Here is an 18669-nt window from a genome sequence, read left to right on the forward strand (position 1 = left end):
GGCGCCTCGCGCGTCGGATCGCGTACGGCAGCGACGCGGTGTAGATGTTAAAGTCCGGGTCCGCCTTGGCCGCGATGCCCTCGAGCGTGAGAAAGGTTCGAACCAGGAGCACGATGTACGGCGGCGTGAGGAACTTGTACCGTCCGGACATGCTCCCCAACCCGGTCGCGAGCGCGCCGAAGCGCGACCGCCCGCCCTCCTCCGCGGTCAGCGCGGCCTCGATCGCGCCCGCCATCTCCTCCGCGCTGCACGGCACCGTCCGCTTCTTCTTCTCTCCCGGGAGCGCTTCTTTCCGGAAAAAACCCTCCGTAGGGCAAAACCCCACGTCCCTGAAGACATAAATCAACCCGAGCCAATCGCCGGCGATCATGCACTGAATCCCCTTCGCGAACCCCTCCATGACGTAATCCTCCACCGTCGACACGAGCCCAAAGTCCAAGAACACGAGCCCGCCGTTCTTCTTATCCAACAGCAAGTTGCCCTCGTGCGGATCCGCGTGCACGAAACCGGTGTACGTGAGCTGCGCCACGCACGCCTCCACCGCCATCTGCGCCATCTTCAAGCGCTCTTCCGCGGTTTCCAACTCGCTGATCTGACTCCCGTCGATCCACTCCGTGGTGAGCACCCTCGCGCTGCCGTCCGGGCCGGTGAAGTCCGGGTACCACCGCGGCGCGCGAACGAAGCCGAGCCAGTCGTGCCGCGCGTTGAACTCGTCCATGTTTCTTAAGGGTCGTTCCATACAAAGCGACGTCGGGGTGGAGTTGAAAGGCGTCAGTTGGAGTTGAAAGGCGTCGAGGACGGGGATTGAAAGCGAGGGGTGGGCGGAGAGATGCGCCGGGCAAAGTCCTTAAGGATCGGCGTTCACAACGCCAACGCGGTCGTATGGGAACCAGTGTAAGAACGCGCCTAGCCTCTTGGACGTAGTCGAGCTCTTTGAACACGCCGACGCCCACCTCGTCCGCGATGGCGCTGAGATCGGCTTTGCTGCCCCACACGCGCTTCAGCGCGGAGAGGCACAGCGACCACACGGTCCAATCCAGCGCGACTTGGCGCACCGCGCGCGGGCGTTGCACCTTCACCGCGACTTCGTCCCCGCTCCACGTCTTGGCCTTGTACACCTGCCCCAACGACGCCGCCGCGATGGGCGCGGCGGTCATCTCCGCGAACAGCGGCGCCGCGTCCGGGTCCACGCACGTCGCCGTCGACGCGTGCCCCGGCGCGAGCGGCCCGGGATGCCGCAGATCCTCCGCGATGACGCGGTACGCGACATCGTCGTCGAACGGCTCGTTATTTTGCTGCGGGGTTGAATTGACGTCGGGGCGCGGGGCCCAGTCGAAAGGCGTCAGTCGGGGCGCGGGGAGTCGAAAGGCGTCGCGGCGCGTCGGGATTGAAACCGAGAAAGTCCTTAAGGAATGAAGTTCACAACGCGAACGCGGTCGTATGGGGACCGGTGTGAGGAGAACAGTGCGCGCCTGCAACGCCTTGAGCGCGTCCGCGGCTTCGTCGCCGATGAGGTCGGGGCGCTGCGACAGCGTCTGTCCAATCTTCACGAACACCGGGCCGAGGCCGGAGAGCGCGTCTCTGAGCTGCGCGCTCCGCGTGCGCTCAATCGCGGGGAGCTTCTCCTCGCGGCGCCAGAGGCGGACGAGGCGCGTGCCGACGCGGAGGACGACGGCGAGGCGCGCGGCGATCTGGCCCGGGCGCGACTTGAAGAAGGCGCGCAGCTTCGCCTTGTCGAATTCGCCGCGGAGGGCGTCGTACGCGTCGCGCGGCGGCGTCAGCGACGTCGCGCGCTTGGGCGCCCTCTTCTTCTTCCTCCTCCTCTTCTCCTTCGCGTCCTCCTCGCGCCGCATCTCCGCGACGGTCAGCGCGGTGAGCTCCTCCGGCGACAGCGCGTCGAGGCCGCGCACGCGACGCAGCAGGTTCCGCAGGCGCAATCGACGACGCCGCGTCTTAAGGTTATCATCGTCGTCGTCGTCGAGCGACGCGGACGACGACGCCGCGTCGACGTCCGCCGCCTCGACCGCGGCCGCGCCGTCGTCGCCGCCGTCGCCGTCGCCGGTCTGGGCGCTCTCCGCGACGCCTCCTCCGCCTCTGGACGACGGCGACGCGGCGAGGCGCACGCGACGGCGCCTGCGTTCGTCCGCGTCGGATGACGACGGCAGATTTTGCGACGGCGTCGTCGCGACGACGACGAACGACGATATATTCTTCCGTCTCGCGGCGGGTCTCATCACGCGCCGCGGGCCGACCGCGCGCGACGCCCTCGCGGCGACGCGCGGCGGTCTGCACGACGCGCGCGCGGGCGTCTCCGCGAGCGCCGTCATGTCGCCGACGGTCGTGCCAGCAGACGGGACCTCGCGCGCGCTCGGAGAAGTGGTGACGAGGCATTTCGTTTGTCGTTGGTCCTTCCAGTGCGCGCCGCGGCATCGCACTCGAAAAAAAATAACGAAGTTTGGTCGGGCGCGATCTCGCATCGCGTCGCAGTAGTTCGAACGCGGCGTGTCGCGCGCGCGCCCGCGATGAAGCGAGGACGCGCCTCCTCCGCGGGAGGCGGCGGGAAAGGCGGCGGCGGCGGCAGCGCGCAGAAGTCGCTCACGAGCTTCTTCTTCACGAAGCCCTCGACCGGCGGCGCGACGACGACGAAGGCGACGACGACGACGACGACGACGACGCCCGCGTCGAAGAAGCGCGCGAGGACGGACGGGAGCCTGAGCGCGGCGAAGCCGCCGACGCCTTCGCAGTCCAAGGGCGGCAGCGGCGGCGGCGGTGATGACGAAGAAGACGCCGCCGGCAAGGGCGCCGCCGCCGCCACCGCCGCGACGGAGGACGGAGGAGGTGACGACGACGAAGACGACGATCGCGATGATCTCGCGCCGACGACCGAGCGGATGCCGCGGAGCGAAGTCGACGCGATCCTCGCTGCGCTGCCCGCGTCCAGACCCGACCGCCACGCGGCGTTCGTGAAGAAGCTCTCGAGGGACCCGCGACGCCGCGACGGCACGCGAGGAGGACGCGGCGGCGTGGACGGCGAGGGAGTCGAGGGAGGAGGAGGAGAGCGGGAGGGCGATGAGAAGGGAACGAACGACGACGCCGACGAAAACGCCGGCGGCGGTTCGAAGAAGAAGAAGCCGGCGAGCGCGGGGAAGATGACGCCGCTGGAGCTCCAAGTGAAGAAGCACAAGGCGGACCACCCCGGGGTGTTGCTCCTCATCGAGGTCGGGTACAAGTTCCACTTTTACGGCGAAGACGCGCACGTGGCGTCAAAGGCGCGTTCTATTCTACACACTGGTCCCCATACGACCCCGCACGCGCGGTGAACGCCGTTTCTTAAGGACTTTCTCTCCCGGCGGGCGTTTCTCTCCGCCCAGGGTCCCTCGCTTTCAATCCCGACACACCTCGACGCCTTTCAACTTCAACTGACGCCTTTCAACTCCACCCCGACGTCGGTCGCTTCGTGCGGAACGCCCCCAAGGCGCTCAACATTTTCGCGTACCAAAAGGGCAACTATCTCACCGCGTCCGTGCCCGTGCCTCGGTTGCACGTGTACGTCCGCAGGCTCGTGGAGCGCGGGCACAAGGTCGGGGTCATCCGTCAGACCGAAACCGCGGCGTTGAAAGCGGGCGGCGAGACCGACGCCGGTAAGGGCGGCCTGTTTGAAAGGAAGCTCGTCGGGCTCTACACCAAGAGCACGCTGGAGGCGGGCGTCGCCGTCGACGCGTCGGGCGGGACGAACGATAAAGGCGAGTCCGTAACCGCCGCTGACGGACGGTTTTCGTCGTACCTCCTCTGCATCGCGGAAGAGCCCGTCTCATCCTCATCATCGAGTGACGAAGGCGGCGGCAGGGCGAGGATCGGCGTCGCCGCCGTGGACGCGTCCACGGGGGACGTCCTCCACGACGAGTTCGTCGACTCGTCGCTTCGCGCGGAGCTCGAAGCGCGGTTGCTCCGCGTCGCCCCCGCGGAGATCCTCCTCGTGGAGCCGCTCTCGACCGCGACGACGAAGCTCGTGAAGACGATGTACGGCGACGACCCCCGCGGCGGCGGCGCGAGAGTGGAGGCGGTGGCGCGAGGGAGCGGGTACGGCGACGGCGGCGCGGCGGCGGCGGTGGCGGCGTCAATCGCGGAGTTTGGCCGCGACGGCGACGGCGACCGCGACCGCGGCGCGACCGCCTCCACGTCGGGTGGTTCGGGCGCCGCGGCGTCCGGCGCGGCGGTCGCCGCGATCGATCTCCCGTCGCAAACCTTGCGCGCGGTCGCGGTCGCGTTCGATTGGCTCCGGCAGTTTGGCCTCTGCGGCGTCCTCGCGTTGACGCCCGCGTTTCGACCGATGCGCGCGCGTCGAGAGATGAACCTTTCCCCGAACGTGATGCGTCAGCTCGAGCTGCTCCGTTCCATCGACGGCGCGCACAGAGGGTCGCTGCTGTGGCTCATGGGCTCGAACGCGCGCACGCCGTGCGGGAGCAGGCTCGTTCGACGGTGGGTCTCGCACCCACTGACGGACAAGAGAGACGTCGAGAGACGGCTGGACGCTGTGGACGAGTTGAGGACGAAGGCGGAGGACGGCGGCGGTCACGGCGGCGTGTTGTCCGACCTCGCGGCGTCGCTGAAGGCGGCGCACGGCGGCGGCGACTGCGAGAGGTACCTCGCGAGAGTGTTCCACGGCACCGCGACGCCCGCGGAGCTCGTCGCGGGGTTGTCCGCGGTGAGGGATTTCGCGCGTCTCGTCCGCAACGCGAAGGCGAAGGCGGCGGCGGGGCGGGGCGGCGAAATCGACGCCGCCGCCGCCGACGACGACGACGAGTGCGCGTCGCTCGCGTCGTCGGCGCTTCTTCGCGAGTACCTCGACGCCGCGTCGGACGCGTCCGTCGTGCACACGTGCGACAGGTTGCTCTCCATGGTGGACGTCGAGAACGCGACGAACGGCAAGGCGACGGCGGCGACGGCGCTGCTTCCGAACGCGACGAGATTTCCGCGGCTCGAGTCGACGCGCGCGGACATCGCGGACGCGGAGAAAGCCCTGGAGGACCTCCTTCCGACGCTGCGGCAGAAACTCATCGACGCGGGGAAGAAAGAGAAGGGCGGCGGCGGCGGCGGCCTCGCGCTCGTCCCGAGGCTCGCGTACGTCACCGTCGCGCTCGTGGAGTACCTGATCGAACTCCCGGACACGCTGCGCGGCGTCCCCGCGAATTGGGCGAGAATGTCCACGAACAAGTCGAAAAAAGTCGTGCGGTATCATCCCCCCGAGGTCGTCGCCGCCGCGGCCGCGCTCGAGCGCGCGAGGGAGCGCCACGTCGCGGAGTCCAAGGCGGCGTGGGCGTCCTTCTTGCGCGACGACGCCGCCGGGAACTTTCTCGAGCTGCGCGCGGCGGTCGCCGCGGCGGCGGGGCTCGACGCGCTCCTCTCCTTCGCCGCGCTCGCGCGCGGAAACGCCGGGTACGCCAGGCCGACGTTTCTTCCAGACGACGCGCCGCCGGCGCTGCGCGTCGACCGCGGACGACACCCGATCCTCGACGCGATGATGCCTCCCGGGAAGACGTACGTGCCCAACTCCGCGAGCCTCGCCGAGGACGGCGTTCGCGCGCTGGTCATCACGGGACCCAACATGGGCGGCAAGTCGTGCTTCATTCGTCAGACGGCGCTCATCGTCGTCATGGCGCAGTGCGGATCGTTCGTCCCCGCGGCGAGCGCGGAGATGACGGTCATGGACGGCGTGCACACGCGCATGGGCGCGAGCGATAACATGGCGATGGGCGCGTCCACGTTTCTCGAGGAGATGTCGGAGTGTTCCTCCATCTTAGCCGCGGCGTCGAAAAAATCGCTCGTGGTGTTGGACGAGCTCGGGCGAGGCACGGCGACCACGGACGGCACCGCGATCGCGCACGCGACGCTGGAACACCTCGTGTCGAACGCGAAGTGCCTCACGCTGTTCGTGACGCACTACCCGTCCGTCGCGAAGGAGATCACGGCGAAGTATCCGAAGCACTGCGCCGCGGCGTTTACGAGTTACGTGCGCGTGCGGAGGAACGGGCGCGTCGCGGCGAGAAACAAAAACGAAAACGTCGACGACGTCGAGGGAGGACCCGGCGCTGGCGCCGCCGCCGCCGCGGAGGAGGAGGAGGAGGAGGAGGAGGGCGAAGAGGGGGACCGGATCGAGTTCTTGTACTCGCTCACCCCCGGGGTCGCGCATCGAAGCTTCGGTCTGAACGTCGCGCGCATGGCGGGCGTTCCGGAGAACATCATCCGACTCGCGGGGCGGAAGGCGAAGGAGCTCGAGGAGGCGACGACGAGGAGAAGGTCGTCTGGTATGGCGTTGACGAACCACGAGGACGAGGACGTCACGCGGGCGAAGTTTAAGACGGTCGTCGACGCGATGCGCGCCGCGGAGGCGGCGGAGGACCCGGAGAAGGGCGTCGCGATCATCGCCGGCGCGCAGGCGGCGCTCAGGGGATGGGGAGGGTGATGAATCACGTTCGAAGTCAGTAAGGTCACGGAAGTACGTCGTACGTTCGCGTTACCAGTCTAGCTAGAGTGGCGGCCACTCACTCACTAGTCTGATGCATCATCGAAAAGAAAAGCGTTTCATCGTTCGTTCGTTCGTTCGTTCGCTCGTTCGTCGTCGTCGTCGCCGCCGCGTCACCACGTCAGCCTCGCGCTTCCCTCCGGCGACCCGGGATCCACGGCGAAGATTCTCATGACATCCGTGCACGTGCACACGCCGCGAGGGGGCGAGTACGGCGTGTCCGCGATGTACACCCTGTGAACCCTCGCCTCGGACATCTTGCGCATGACGCTCATCAGCGACGCGTCCGGCGTCGCCGTGACGACCCTCGAGCGCCATCTCGCGGCGTCGGTTGACGTTCCATCTTCCTCTTCCTCCTCCTGTACACTGGTTCCCATACGACCGCGTTCGCGAGGTGAACGCCGTTTCTTAAGGACTTTTCCCGGCGCATCTTCCTCTTCCTCCTCCTCCGCGTCGGCGTCCGCGCCCGGGGGTTTCTTCGGCGGCTTCCCGCGCGCCTCCGACCAGACGCGCGTCTTCAGGAATTCCAACGCTGTCTCCTCGAGCGCTCGCGCGAGATCGTCCGCGTCGACGACGCGTCGAACGTCCGACGCGGACAGCGAACCTACCAGGAATCGCCTCTCCTCGTCGAGCACGGCGACGCCGCTGACCTCGGCGTTGCGCATGATCGCGAGGCATCCTGCGACGGGGAAATCCGACGTAACGGCGGAAACGCCCCAGGTTTGGTCCCCGACGGTGGCGTTTGCGAATCCCAGCGTCCGCATCGTCGTCGCGTGCGGGTACGTCCCGAGCTGGTCCTCGTTCGCGACCATGAGGTCGACGACGTCGAGCTGCGCGACGACGGCGATCCACTTCGGACGCATGTCCGCCAGGGTGATATCCAGCGAGTCGTCGTCGTCGTCGTCGTCGCCGTCATCGTCGCCGTCGCCGCCGCCGCCGACGGCCGCGCCCTCCGCTTTCGCGTAAACGCCTCCGGCTTTGACGTTTTTTTGGTCCTCGCACGCGGCTCTCGCGTCTTCGCGCTCGGCGAACACGCCGATGCGGTGACACGGCTCGAAGTCGCCGATTCGCTTCCTGTCCGCCGCGCGAACGTCGAGTCCTCTGCTCACGAAATCTAACAGCGTCGTGTCCGCGAAGCCGACGTAGCACGTGTCGCCGTCGTCGCCCACGCGCGCGAGCTTCGACCACAATCCGCGGGCTTCCGCGCTCGCGCGCGACGCCGCGACGTCGAACGCCTCGCGAAAGCACATCGCGTTCGCGTCTTGGTCGTCGGCGGCGTCTTCCACCGCCGCCTCGACGTCGTCTTGCGCGAAGAGCGTCGGGTCCGTCAGCGCGGGGTACAGCTGTCGCAGGATCTGCGCGACGAGGCCGCCGCACGAGATCCACCCGGCGTAGTCCCCCGTCGCGGCGTCGATCGCGGGCGCGGCGAGGACGTCCGCGGCGGCGAGCTCGCGCAACGCTTGCCCCACGGTCGCGCAGGAAGGGATGGTCAAGACGCCTTTCGCGCGAGGGCGTCGTCTCGCGCGAGGGCGTCGGGCTCGGCCGCGCTGCGCGGGCGTCGTCGGCGGCCCCGCGGGCGTCCACCCGAACGCGCCGCCGCCGACGTCGACGTCGACGTCGAGCTCGACGTCGAGCTCGACGTCCGGCTCCGGCGGCGTCACGCCGTCGCCCTCGCGCGTCGAGCGCTCGAACCTCTCCGCGGGCGTCGTCGTCGTCGTCGTCGTCGTCGTCGTGGCGCGCTGCTCGCGTCGGTATCGCTCCGCGTAGCGCGTCAGCGTCCACCCGGAGAGAAAGAAGCGCGCCTCCGCGAGCTCCGCGTCGGGAGTCGCGAGGGTCGGGAGTCGCGCGTCGTCGCCCATCTCGCGTCGGGCGGCGTGCGGGGGAGAACGCGCGGCGTCGACGGCGACGCGCGACGGCGCGTCGTTGTCTCGAAGGGCGAACTCTCGGAAGAGCCAAACAGAAAGAAGGCGACGTCAGGTACAGTACTTACGCGCGCGTGTGTTATTCTTGAAGAAAGAGTAGCATGGTGTAATAACCTCCCGTTGACGTGCGTTTCGTTTCGCATCCATCACACGCCACCGCCGCCGACGCCGCCACCCCCTAGAACAGCGCCTCCCCGCCCCGAAACGCCTCCACGGCGATCAGAGAGACGATCCCCACCATCGCCGCCCGCCCGTTGAGCTGCTCCACTTGCGGCGAAAAAATCTTCCTCGCCTCCTCTGTCCACGGCGACCCCTTGAACACCTCCCGCCACGTCTTGCTCCCTTCCATCGTGAACGGGTCCGCGGTGTACCCCTCGTTCGACGAGAACGACGGCACGAGCGACGCGAACGCCCACAGCTGGACCTGCGCGGCGAAGACGCCGAAATTTTCGCCGAGCTGCGGGCCGTTCCATCGTTCAAAGCGACGTCGAGGTGGAGTTGAAAGGCGTCAGACGGAGGTGTTGAAAGGCGTCGCGGCGTGTTGGGATTGAAACCGAGGGGTGGACGGAGAGACACGCCGGGAAGAAAAGCCCTTAAGGATCGGCGTTCACCACGCCGACGCGGTCGTATGGGGACCAGTGTAAATAAAACGCGCCTGCGTCGCGAACGAGTGCCCCGTGGCTACCTCCTGGACGACCGCGGTGAGGAACCCGAGCATCGCGAGGCGGCCGTTGATCACCTCCGGCGCCCACCCCTCGAACGCGAGCACCTGCTGCGGCGTCAGCACCTTCGCGGGCGCGGACCACGGCGGGAAGATCACCTCGTCGACGACGTGGATCGTGAGATCGCCGACGACGCGATCCGTCTCGGAGATGCACGCGCCGGAGACGTTGAAGCACTCGCACGGCGGCCGCTCCTTGCACGTCAGGCCGGTGATGGTGAGCGGGAAGTTTTCGTTCAGCGACGCGAGCTGCCCGTCGACGAGGTCCTCGCCGGCGACGGCGCCGGGGACGACGTGATGGGTCAGGATGTCTACGAGGTTGGGCAACTGAGGAGGGCCGTTCCATACGAAGCGACGTCGGGGTGGAGTTCAAAGGCGTCAGAAGCGGAGTTGAAAGGCGTCGCGGTGTGTCGGGGATTGAAACCGAGGGGTGGGCGGAGAGAGACGCCGGCAGAAGTCCTTAAGGATCGGCGTTCACCACGCCGACGCGGTCGTACGGAGACCAGTGTCAGATAGAACGCACCTGAAGGATCTCCTCCTTGGACAGCTGGAGCTCCTCGCACGCCTTGGCGAACGCGGCGTCCGACGGCGCGAACACCGTCTTCGGCTCGCCCGTCGTGAGCGCGTCCACGAGCTCCGCGGCCTCGACCGCGGCGCTGAGGACGGAGAGATCGTCGCCCAGGAGCGCGGCCGCCCTGGCGACGACCGGGGACGTCGTCGTCGCGACCGCCGCCGCCGCCGCGCGGGGGGCGGCGACGCGCGCGGACGGCGGCGGCGACGCGCGGCGGGTCGAGACGGTGGGGGAGACGCGCGCGCGCAGCGCGGAGGACGTGGCCATCATCGCGTGGATGCGGCGCGGGTGCGTTACGGAGTGACGTCGTCGTCGCGGCGCCGATCGACGACACGGATAAGTCCGACGAAACGTTTTCTGTGGCCCGAGACGTCAGCGCCAATGGCGCGTAGAGTGGCGGGAGAAAAAATTCGACGACGCGAGTGCGCGCAACATGTGCGGTTTTTTTTTGAAATGATCGATCAGCAGCACCCCCCCGCCTGCTGCGCCCCGCGTCGGCCGTTCACGTCCACGGTGTCCGGCAGGTACACCTCCTCCTCCGTCTCGTTCTTCAGCGCGTTCCTCGCGATGCACTGGAACGCCGCCTCGACGTTGTAATCCTCCTTCGCGGACGTCTCGAAATACGGAATGTTCCCTTTCCCCGCGCACCAGCTCTTCGCCTTCTTCTCGCTCACGACCCTCGCCTTGCCCTCGTCCACGTCCACCTTGTTCCCCAACACGACGAACGGGAAGCTGTCCGCGTCCGCGGGGTTGGCCTGGATCAGGAACTCGTCCCTCCAGTTGTCGATGTTCTCGAACGTCTTGCCCGCGTTGACGTCGTAGGTGAGCACGCAGCAATCCGCGCCGCGATAAAACGCGACGCCGAGCGACTGGAAGCGCTCCTGCCCCGCGGTGTCCCAGATCTGCATCGTGACGAGTCGGTCGTCCACCTGTACCTCCTTCGTGAGGAAGTCCGCGCCGATCGTCGCCTTGTACTGCTTGCTGAACTTCCTGTTCACGTACTGGTTCATCAGCGACGTCTTTCCGACGCTGTGGACGGACGACGACGACGCGCGCGATGGGGTGGGTGGGGGGGGGGGCGTCAGAGGGGGGTGTTGCGCGGACGAATGAAATTATTCGCGTCGGATCCGACCGGCGGACGCGCGGGCGATCGCGTCGGGGTTCGGGTTCGCGGCGACGGGGACGCACCCAGAGTCGCCGAGGATGATGACCTTCAGGAGCGTGCGCTTACGAGACGCCATCGCGACCGATGTTTCGTGCCCGCGCGCGACCGCGCTTCGAAAAGTGAGCGAATTCGATCTTTTCGCGCGGGGGCTTTCAACGCGACGTTTGACGACTACGCTACGAGCGAACGAATGTGAGCGAACGAACGTGCGAGGCATGACACGGCCGCGATGACACGACGCGTCTGCTACTGAGCTAGTCGAACGTCCCCGGGTGTCTCAGCGCGCGCCGCCCCTCGCTCGTGAGCTCGAACGTCGGCAGGACGTCCCCTTCCCTGCGCCTCACGCGACAGAACGCGCTCGCGACCCAGATGGAAAAAGAGACGCACATCGCGAGCGAGAGGAACGACGCGACGCCGTGCGCGCGGCCGCTGATGACGTGCCCGTCCGAGGTCACCCCCTCCGCGGATGACCCGCCGTCCTCCTCCTCCTCCTCCTCGTCCTCCCTCGCGCTCTTCACCGAGAGACTCGCCATCCCCGCGCGGAGATCGCCCACTGCCTCGACGACCGTGCTGTTCGCGACGCGCGCGACGACGCGATCGCGCGCGGCTCTGACCGCGGGCGCGGCCGCCGCGCGCGCTTCCTTGGCTCTCGTCACGATGCTCGAGACGTGGTCCGCGATCGGCAGCGCGTCCGCGCCGCCGTCGGCGTGAAACGCGAGCGCGAGGACGAGCGCGAGGAGCGTCCACGCGCGCGGCGTCGGCATCGCGCCGCGCGCGACGACGAAATGGCGACGACCAGAAGAGAGTCGTCTTCGGACGAGCTCGACCAGACGCGTCGAGATGACCGCGTCAGCGTCGTCGTCCATCAGTCGCCCTCGCGCGCGCTTCGCGTCGCCGCCGCCGCGATGCCCCCCATGAAGCTCGTCTGCCGCGGGTCCGACCCGCGCGCGATGAAAGGCTTCGTCGCCGCGTCCCTGAGCGGCCGCGAGGTCGCCTTCGAGCCGATCCTCAAGGGCGCGGAGGGCCACGGCGGATCCCCAATCGCGCTCGAGCTCCCCGACGGCCGTCTTCGCCTCTCGGAGGGAAACGCGATCGCGCGCTACCTCGGCGGCGACGCGCTCGCGCCCGCGGACGCGACGACGCGATGGAAGAGCGAGCGGTGGCAGGAGTGGGAGTCGACGACGCTCTCGCCCGCGGTCGCGCTCGCGTGCGCGTCCAAGGACGTCGCGCCGCTCGCCGCGCTCCTCGCGTCGTCGCTCGACGTCGCGCTCGGCGCGGCGGGCGGCGGCGTCTCCGTCTCCATCTGCGGCGGCGACGACGTGACGCTCGCGGACGTCGTCGTCTTCGTCGCGCTGTATCCCGTCTTCGCGGACGGCGGCGCCGCGATTCCCGGCGCGGCGGACGCGCTGTCGACGGCATCCTCCCCGACCGCGGCGTGGCACGCGCGGACGGCCGCGAACGCCGAGGTGGCGGCGGCGTTGGAGCTCTCCAAGGCGTCCGCGGCGACGACGGCGGCGTTTTACGCCGCCGACGGCAGAGACGCGCAGCTGGCGCGAGCGGCGACGGCGCCGCCCGCGGACCCTTCGGCCGAGAAGTTTTGCATCACTACGGCGATCAACTACGCGAACGGCGCGCCGCACATGGGCCACGCGTACGAGGCGATCTCCACGGACTGCATCGCGCGGTATCACCGCGCGTACGGAAGAGACGTGCTCTATCAGACGGGCTCGGACGAGCACGGGCAAAAGATCGCGGAAGCCGCGGAGACCGCGGGGTGCGAGCCCATCGAACTGTGCGATAAGTACGTCGCCGCGTTCCAGGACTTGAACGCGAAGACGTCCGTGGCGAACGACGTGTACAACCGGACGACGAGCCCGGAGCATCACGAGGCGTGCGGGGAGTTGTTCCGACGGTCGAGAGACAACGGGGACATCTACCTCGACACGTACGAAGGGTGGTACAACGTGAGGGAGGAGATGTTCGTGACCGAGACGGACGCCGCGGCGGCGGATTACAAAGACCCGGTGAGCGGGAAGCCGCTGAAGAAGATGAGCGAGGAGAGCTACTTTTTCCGGATGAGCAAGTACCAGTCCCGGTTGATCGAGTACATCGAAGAGAACCCGGAGTTTATTCAGCCGACGCGCCGTCGCAACGAAATTCTCGCGCGGTTACGAGAGGACGAACTGAGAGATTTATCCGTCTCGAGGACGACGTTCGACTGGGGCATCCCCGTTCCGGACACGCCCGGGCACGTGCTGTACGTCTGGTTCGACGCGCTGACGAATTACCTCACCGGCGTGGGCTGGCCGAAGAAGGAGGTGACCGACGGCGGCAATCCGTTTTGGCCCCCCGCGGTGCAAATCATCGGAAAAGACATCACGTGGTTCCACTGCGTGATTTGGCCGTGCATGCTGTTCTCCGCGAAGATCCCGCTGCCGAAGACGGTGTTCGGGCACGGGTTCGTGACCGCATCGGACGGGCAGAAGATGAGCAAGTCCATCGGCAACGTCGTCGACCCGCTCGAGCAGCTCGCGAAGTATCCCAGCGACTCGTTTCGCTATTACCTCATGCGGAACGGCGTCTACGGAAGCGACATTCCCTTCTCCGAGGCGAACTTGGTGTACGTCCACAACGCGGACCTCGCGGACGTGCTTGGAAACTTAGTCCACAGGGCGACGAACCTCTGCGCGAAGAACTGCGCCGGCGTCGTCCCGGACGTCGCCCCGGAGCGCGTCTTCGACGTCGGCGCGTTGCGCGCGACGTCCGAGCACGCGATGAAAAACCTCGAGACGCAAAAATGCTGCGAGCTCGCCATCAACGCGATGAAGGACACGAACAAGTACCTCACGGACGCCGCGCCGTGGGCGGTCAAGGGCGACGGCGCGGCGGAGCGTAAGGCGGTGATCATTCGGTCCACGCTCGAGGCGGTGTACGCCGCCGCGCACTTCCTGTCGCCGTTCATCCCCGCGGCGTGCGACCACATTTTCGAAAAGCTCGGCGCCCCCGCGAAGCCGATCTGGAGGCTGAGCCGCGAATCGAACCTGACGCCCGGGACGACGGTCAGCGTGGGCGGGATTCTCTTCGCGAAGTTCGAGGTCGAGGGCGAAAACGCGGAGGGCGGCGCGAGCGGCGGCGGCGGCGACGGGAAGAAGAAGGGCAAAGCCGCCGCCGCGCCGCCGCCGCCGAAAAAGAAGGAGCCCCCCAAGGACGCCCCCGTCGACGTCTCGCGCCTGTGCATCCGCGTCGGGACGATCACCAAGGTCTGGCGGCACCCGGACGCGGAGAAGCTGTACTGCGAGCTCATCGATATCGGCGAGTCCGCGCCGCGGCAGGTGGTCTCCGGCCTCGTGGACCACGTCCCGGAGGACGAGATGCTGGGCGCGCGCGTCGTCGTCGTGGCCAACATGAAGGCGCGTTCGTATTCGCACTGGTACCCATACGACCGCGTTGGCGTTGTGAACTTCATTCCTTAAGGACTTTCTCTCCCGGCGTTCGTGTCTCTCCGCCCATCACCCCTCGCTTTTAATCCCGACGCATCTCGACGCCTTTCAACTCCGCTTCTGACGCCTTTCAACTCCACCCCGACGTCGCTTCGAATGATGGAACGACCCCTACAGCCGTCGAAGATGCGCGGGATCGAGTCCGCGGCGATGGTGCTGTGCGGGACCGGGCCGGACGGTAAGGTGGAGCTCGTGACCCCGCCGGAGGGGGCGCCGAACGGCGAGAGGGTAACGTTCGACGCGTTCGAGGGCGAGGCGGACGAGCAGTTGAACCCGAAGAAGAAGGTGTTTGAAGCCGTGGCGCCGGGGTTTTCAGGCGCGTTCTATACACTGGTTCCCATACGACCCCGTCGGCGTGGTGAACGCCGTTCCTTAAGGACTTTGCCCGGCGTTTCTCTCCACCCACCCCTCGCTTTCAATCCCCGCCATCGACGCCTTTCAACTCCAACTGACGCCTTTCAACTCCACCCCGACGTTCGCTCGTATGGAACGACCCTCAGTCGACGCGGCCGGCGTCGCGACGTACGAGGGGTGCGCGTTCAAGACGAGCGCGGGCGTCTGCGCGCTCGCGACGTTGAGAGCGGGGACGATAAAGTGACGGGGCGGGGGGGCGCGAGCGTCGCGACGCGCGCACGCGTAGAGTGATGTTAACGAGCCGAGCGACCACTCGATTCAAAGTCTCTCTCGTTCGTCTCGCCGTCATCTCCGGGCACGAAACTTCGACTTCCAGTCCGCTGCGCCTTTCGCATCGCAGCTGCAGAAAAATAGACCGATAAGATGATGCGCGTCGTCGTCACTCGCGATCGCGCAATGGCGAGCGCCGCCGCGGCCGCGCCGCTGCGCGCGATGCCGCGATGCCGCGCGCGACGCCGCGACGCCGCGACGCCGCCGTCGACGAGCGGCCGCGACGACGCGCGTCCGCGACGCGCCGCGTCGTCCGTCGTCGCGCCACGTCAGACGAAAAACGCGGGCGGCGCGACGACGACGCGCGGGACGACGATCTCCGCGCGCGGCGCGCGCGGAGGGTTCGACCCGTTCGCGTCCTCGCCCGCGATCGCGCGCGACGACCCGTTCGCGGACGCGGCGACGCCGGCCGCCGCGGACGACGACGCCGCCGCCGCCGCGCTGCCGCGCGTGGACTGGACCGTCGAGGTGCGCGTCACGGAGGGGAAGTTCGCGGGGTACACGCTGCTGTGCTCGGCGTTCATCGACGACGACGTCCCGCGCGTCGCGGACCTCCTCCTCGGCAGCGGCATGGCCGGGTTCCCGCTGGAGCGGCGGACGCTGGAGACGTACCTGCGAGGCGCGGTCCCGGCGTTTCCGTACGGGACGTACCTCGTCGGGCGGCTGCGCGCGCCGCGCGTCGGCGTCGGGGGGGGGGGCGAGGGCGAGAACTTCATCGGCGACGACGACGACGGATTCGACGACGGATCCCCGCCCGGCGGCCCGGCGTCGTCGTGGAGCGAGGAGAAATCGTCCGCGCACGGCCCGATCGTGTGCACCGTCGGCGTGTCCTTCAACGCCGCGACGCGACGGCGGTTCACGTCGCTGTCGCCGCCGACGGACCAGGCGTACCTCAGCGATCTCGTCGTCTTCGAGAGCGAACGCGGTGCGCGCGTCCTCCTTCCTCACACTGGTCCCCATACGACCGCGTTCGCGTGGTGAACGCCGATCCTTAAGGACTTTTGCCGGCGCATCTATCCGCCCACGCCACGCTTTCAATCCCCGCCCTCGGCGCCTTTCAACTCCGCTTCTGACGCCTTTCAACTCCACCCCGACAGGCGAAGGGCTCGGCCGCGCGATGCTGCGCGCGGCGGAGACGTTCGCGAGGGACATGAAGAGCGAGCACATGTACCTGCACGTCGCGACGAAGAAGCCCGGGGTCGTGAGGTTGTACCGCGGCGCGGGGTACACGATACGGGGCGTGGACCCGGGGTTGTTTGGGTGGCGAGGGCGGCTTCTCATGCGGAAGGAGATGGGGGCGGAGGACGCTCTCGTGGCGAGGCGAGAGTATAAGATGGTGAGACGCGAGATGAGGTAGGTGAGGCGGCGCGACGTGTCGTGTATTAACACAGATAGAAGAGAGTAGCTCGCGCGCGCGAGTGAGGTTGGCGATCGACGCGGCGCGCGGGCGTCACGGCCCGTCCCAGAGGTCTTCGAGGGTCTTGTACGGCCCGAGCGGCGAGAGCCAGAAACTCCCGTCCACCATGCGGCGCCGCGTCGGCAACTCGCTCAGCGCGCGCGCGTCTTCCTCGTCCAGAGACCAGTCCAACACGTCGAGGTTGCCCTCGATGCGCGCCGGGTCGGTGGACTTCGGGAGCACGCTGCAGTTCGGGCGCGTCTGTAACGCCCAGCGAACGAGCGTTTGTCCGACGTTCTTACCGGCGCGTTCCGCCGCGGCGATCACGACGGGGTCGGACATCAACGCCGGCGCGTCGCGCTTGAACATCGCCGCGCTGTCCGGTGACCCGAGCGGCGAGTACGCGGTCACGTGAATGTCGTTCGCTTCGCAGTACTTCACGAGCTCGGTCTGGCGCCAGTACGGGTGACACTCCACTTGGCACACGCTGATCGGATGCCGCGCGTACTTTGAAATCGCCTCCATCTTTTCGACGCTAAAGTTGGACACGCCGATGGCCCTGACGAGGCCCTCGTCCACGAGCGCTTCCATCGCTCTCCACGTCTCCTCGATGCTCGGCGTCACCGCCGCGCCGCGGTTGCCCGTGACGGGCCAGTGCACGAGGTATAAGTCGAGGTAGCGCACCTTGAGGAGGTCCATGGACTTTTTGCACGCGGGCTCCACGCGGTCGGCGGCGTGGTCAGAGTTCCACAGCTTGGACGTGATGAAGACGTCTTCGCGGAGTAGCGTCGTGCTGCGACGCGATGCGAACGAAGGGTACGATGCGATAATTCGTCAGTGAATGAATAGTGTGGAAAGAGTGCTTGCGTCAGAATCATCTGTGGATCATATTCGTTTGGATGCGCTGACGTGGATAAACGCGTGGCCGACGTCGCGCGAAGAGAAGCGAGACGAGACGACGGCGACGCGATCTCTCGCGCCGTCCGTCCGTAACTTCTCACCTGTCGAACACGCCTCGCAGCGCGTCGCCGACCTCGCCCTCGTTCTCGTACACGCTCGCGCAGTCGACGTGCGCGTACCCGCGCTTCAGCGCGTGCGTCACCGCGGCTCGAACCTTCCCGGGCTCGGACTTCCACGTCCCGAGACCGATCAACGGGATCGTCGCGCCCGTCCTCAGCGTCGCGCGCGGCTGGTTTATTTTCCGCGTCTCCTCGACGACGTTCGGCGAGTCTCTCTTCTTCGTCTCCGGAGTCGCTCCCTGCGATCGTCTCACCTCCTCCACGACGCGGATCTGGTGCGCGCGCTGGTCCTCGATCGCGCGCTTCTTCGCCGCGCGCACGATCGCCCCGCCGGTGAAGTCGAACCACTGCACGCGACCTTGGCGACTCGGCGTCGGGAGGTCTTCGGACGCGCGCTCCTTCCCGTGCGTCACGTGCTTCGCGCCCTCGCGCGCCGCGTCGAAGAGCGCGGGGAACGTGGCCGCGACGGCGGGGTCGCTCGCGTCCGGCGCGACGTCCGGTTTCGCGCGCCACGCGTCCTGAAACGCCGCCGGGTCGTTCGCGCCGAACGCCGCGCCGCGCGTTCGAAGCTTCGTCTCGTGCGACGCCCACGCCGCGGACCAGTCGCGCGTCCAGCCGTGGTCCGCCGCCTGCTGCGCGGTCGGCGGAGGGAGCGCGGCGAGCGCGGCGGCGATCGCGTCCGCGTCGAGCGAGTCACGCGGCGCGGGGAAGGGGTTCATGCGGACGGGGAGGGGGAGGGGGGGGGGACGCGGGCGCGCGAGGGAGAGTGCGCGGCGTGAGGGAGGGAGGGACGGACTTTGAGGCGACGTGCGCGCGACGCGTGTTCGCACATGTTCCTCGATTTTGACGACGACAGACGACGCAGCACCTGGCAGCCCGAAGCGAAGGTCGTCGAAGGCTCTGCTCGCGGTCACACGAGACGCCGCGACCGCACGTCCGCGGCGTATCGCGCTCGCGAGGACGGGCATGAGCGCGCCGTGGACCTCGCCGCCGCCGCGCGCGATCGTCGCCGCGGCGACGTCGACGGCGACGGCGTCGTCGCCGCGACGTCGTCCGCGCGTTTCGCCGATCGATCGCGCGACTCCTCGGAGGATGACGCCGACGCCGCGCGCGCTCCCTCTTCCTCTTCCTCTTCCCTCGCGCGGCGCGTCCATCGCGTCGTCGTCCG

General features: G+C 67.9%; 8 protein-coding genes across 8 annotated transcripts; 3 read left to right on the top strand and 5 right to left on the bottom strand.

Annotated features, from left to right (window-relative positions):
* Positions 1–2495: 2495 nt before the first annotated feature.
* On the top strand, positions 2496–6463 carry MSH3 (DNA mismatch repair protein MSH3; the record flags this gene model as incomplete). Its single annotated transcript, XM_003057570.1, has 2 exons — positions 2496–3291; positions 3372–6463. The coding sequence occupies exons 1-2, from the start codon at positions 2523–2525 to the stop codon at positions 6461–6463; spliced, it is 3861 nt and encodes a 1286-aa protein (XP_003057616.1). The 5' UTR covers positions 2496–2522.
* Positions 6464–6636: 173 nt separating this feature from the next.
* Positions 6637–8382, bottom strand: MICPUCDRAFT_56980 (uncharacterized protein; the record flags this gene model as incomplete). The annotated part of the gene is made up of 1 exon (XM_003057939.1): positions 6637–8382. The coding sequence occupies one exon, from the start codon at positions 8380–8382 to the stop codon at positions 6637–6639; it is 1746 nt and encodes a 581-aa protein (XP_003057985.1).
* Positions 8383–8623: 241 nt separating this feature from the next.
* On the bottom strand, positions 8624–10004 carry FAS-ELIP (early light induced protein-like protein, with fasciclin domain, chloroplast precursor; the record flags this gene model as incomplete). The annotated part of the gene is made up of 3 exons (XM_003057940.1): positions 8624–8905; positions 9101–9493; positions 9690–10004. The coding sequence occupies 3 exons, from the start codon at positions 10002–10004 to the stop codon at positions 8624–8626; spliced, it is 990 nt and encodes a 329-aa protein (XP_003057986.1).
* A 194-nt stretch (positions 10005–10198) lies between these two features.
* Positions 10199–10978, bottom strand: MICPUCDRAFT_26148 (uncharacterized protein; the record flags this gene model as incomplete). Its single annotated transcript, XM_003057941.2, has 2 exons — positions 10199–10766; positions 10926–10978. The coding sequence occupies 2 exons, from the start codon at positions 10976–10978 to the stop codon at positions 10199–10201; spliced, it is 621 nt and encodes a 206-aa protein (XP_003057987.1).
* A 178-nt stretch (positions 10979–11156) lies between these two features.
* Positions 11157–11666, bottom strand: MICPUCDRAFT_56983 (uncharacterized protein; the record flags this gene model as incomplete). The annotated part of the gene is made up of 1 exon (XM_003057942.1): positions 11157–11666. One exon carries the CDS (start codon positions 11664–11666, stop codon positions 11157–11159), a length of 510 nt encoding a protein of 169 aa, XP_003057988.1.
* Positions 11667–11807: 141 nt separating this feature from the next.
* MICPUCDRAFT_70268 (methionyl-tRNA synthetase) lies at positions 11808–14375 on the top strand (the record flags this gene model as incomplete). The annotated part of the gene is made up of 2 exons (XM_003057571.1): positions 11808–11825; positions 12495–14375. The coding sequence occupies 2 exons, from the start codon at positions 11808–11810 to the stop codon at positions 14373–14375; spliced, it is 1899 nt and encodes a 632-aa protein (XP_003057617.1).
* A 1281-nt stretch (positions 14376–15656) lies between these two features.
* MICPUCDRAFT_70265 (uncharacterized protein) lies at positions 15657–16443 on the top strand (the record flags this gene model as incomplete). The annotated part of the gene is made up of 2 exons (XM_003057572.1): positions 15657–16011; positions 16184–16443. 2 exons carry the CDS (start codon positions 15657–15659, stop codon positions 16441–16443), a joined length of 615 nt encoding a protein of 204 aa, XP_003057618.1.
* Positions 16444–16536: 93 nt separating this feature from the next.
* MICPUCDRAFT_16552 (uncharacterized protein) lies at positions 16537–17659 on the bottom strand (the record flags this gene model as incomplete). The annotated part of the gene is made up of 2 exons (XM_003057943.1): positions 16537–17275; positions 17484–17659. Coding segments are annotated over 2 exons (915 nt in total), but the record flags the coding sequence as incomplete, so codon positions are not given.
* Positions 17660–18669: the final 1010 nt, after the last annotated feature.

This window comes from Micromonas pusilla (assembly GCF_000151265.4).
Source record: "Micromonas pusilla CCMP1545 genomic scaffold MICPUCscaffold_4, whole genome shotgun sequence".
Lineage (NCBI taxonomy): Eukaryota > Viridiplantae > Chlorophyta > Mamiellophyceae > Mamiellales > Mamiellaceae > Micromonas > Micromonas pusilla.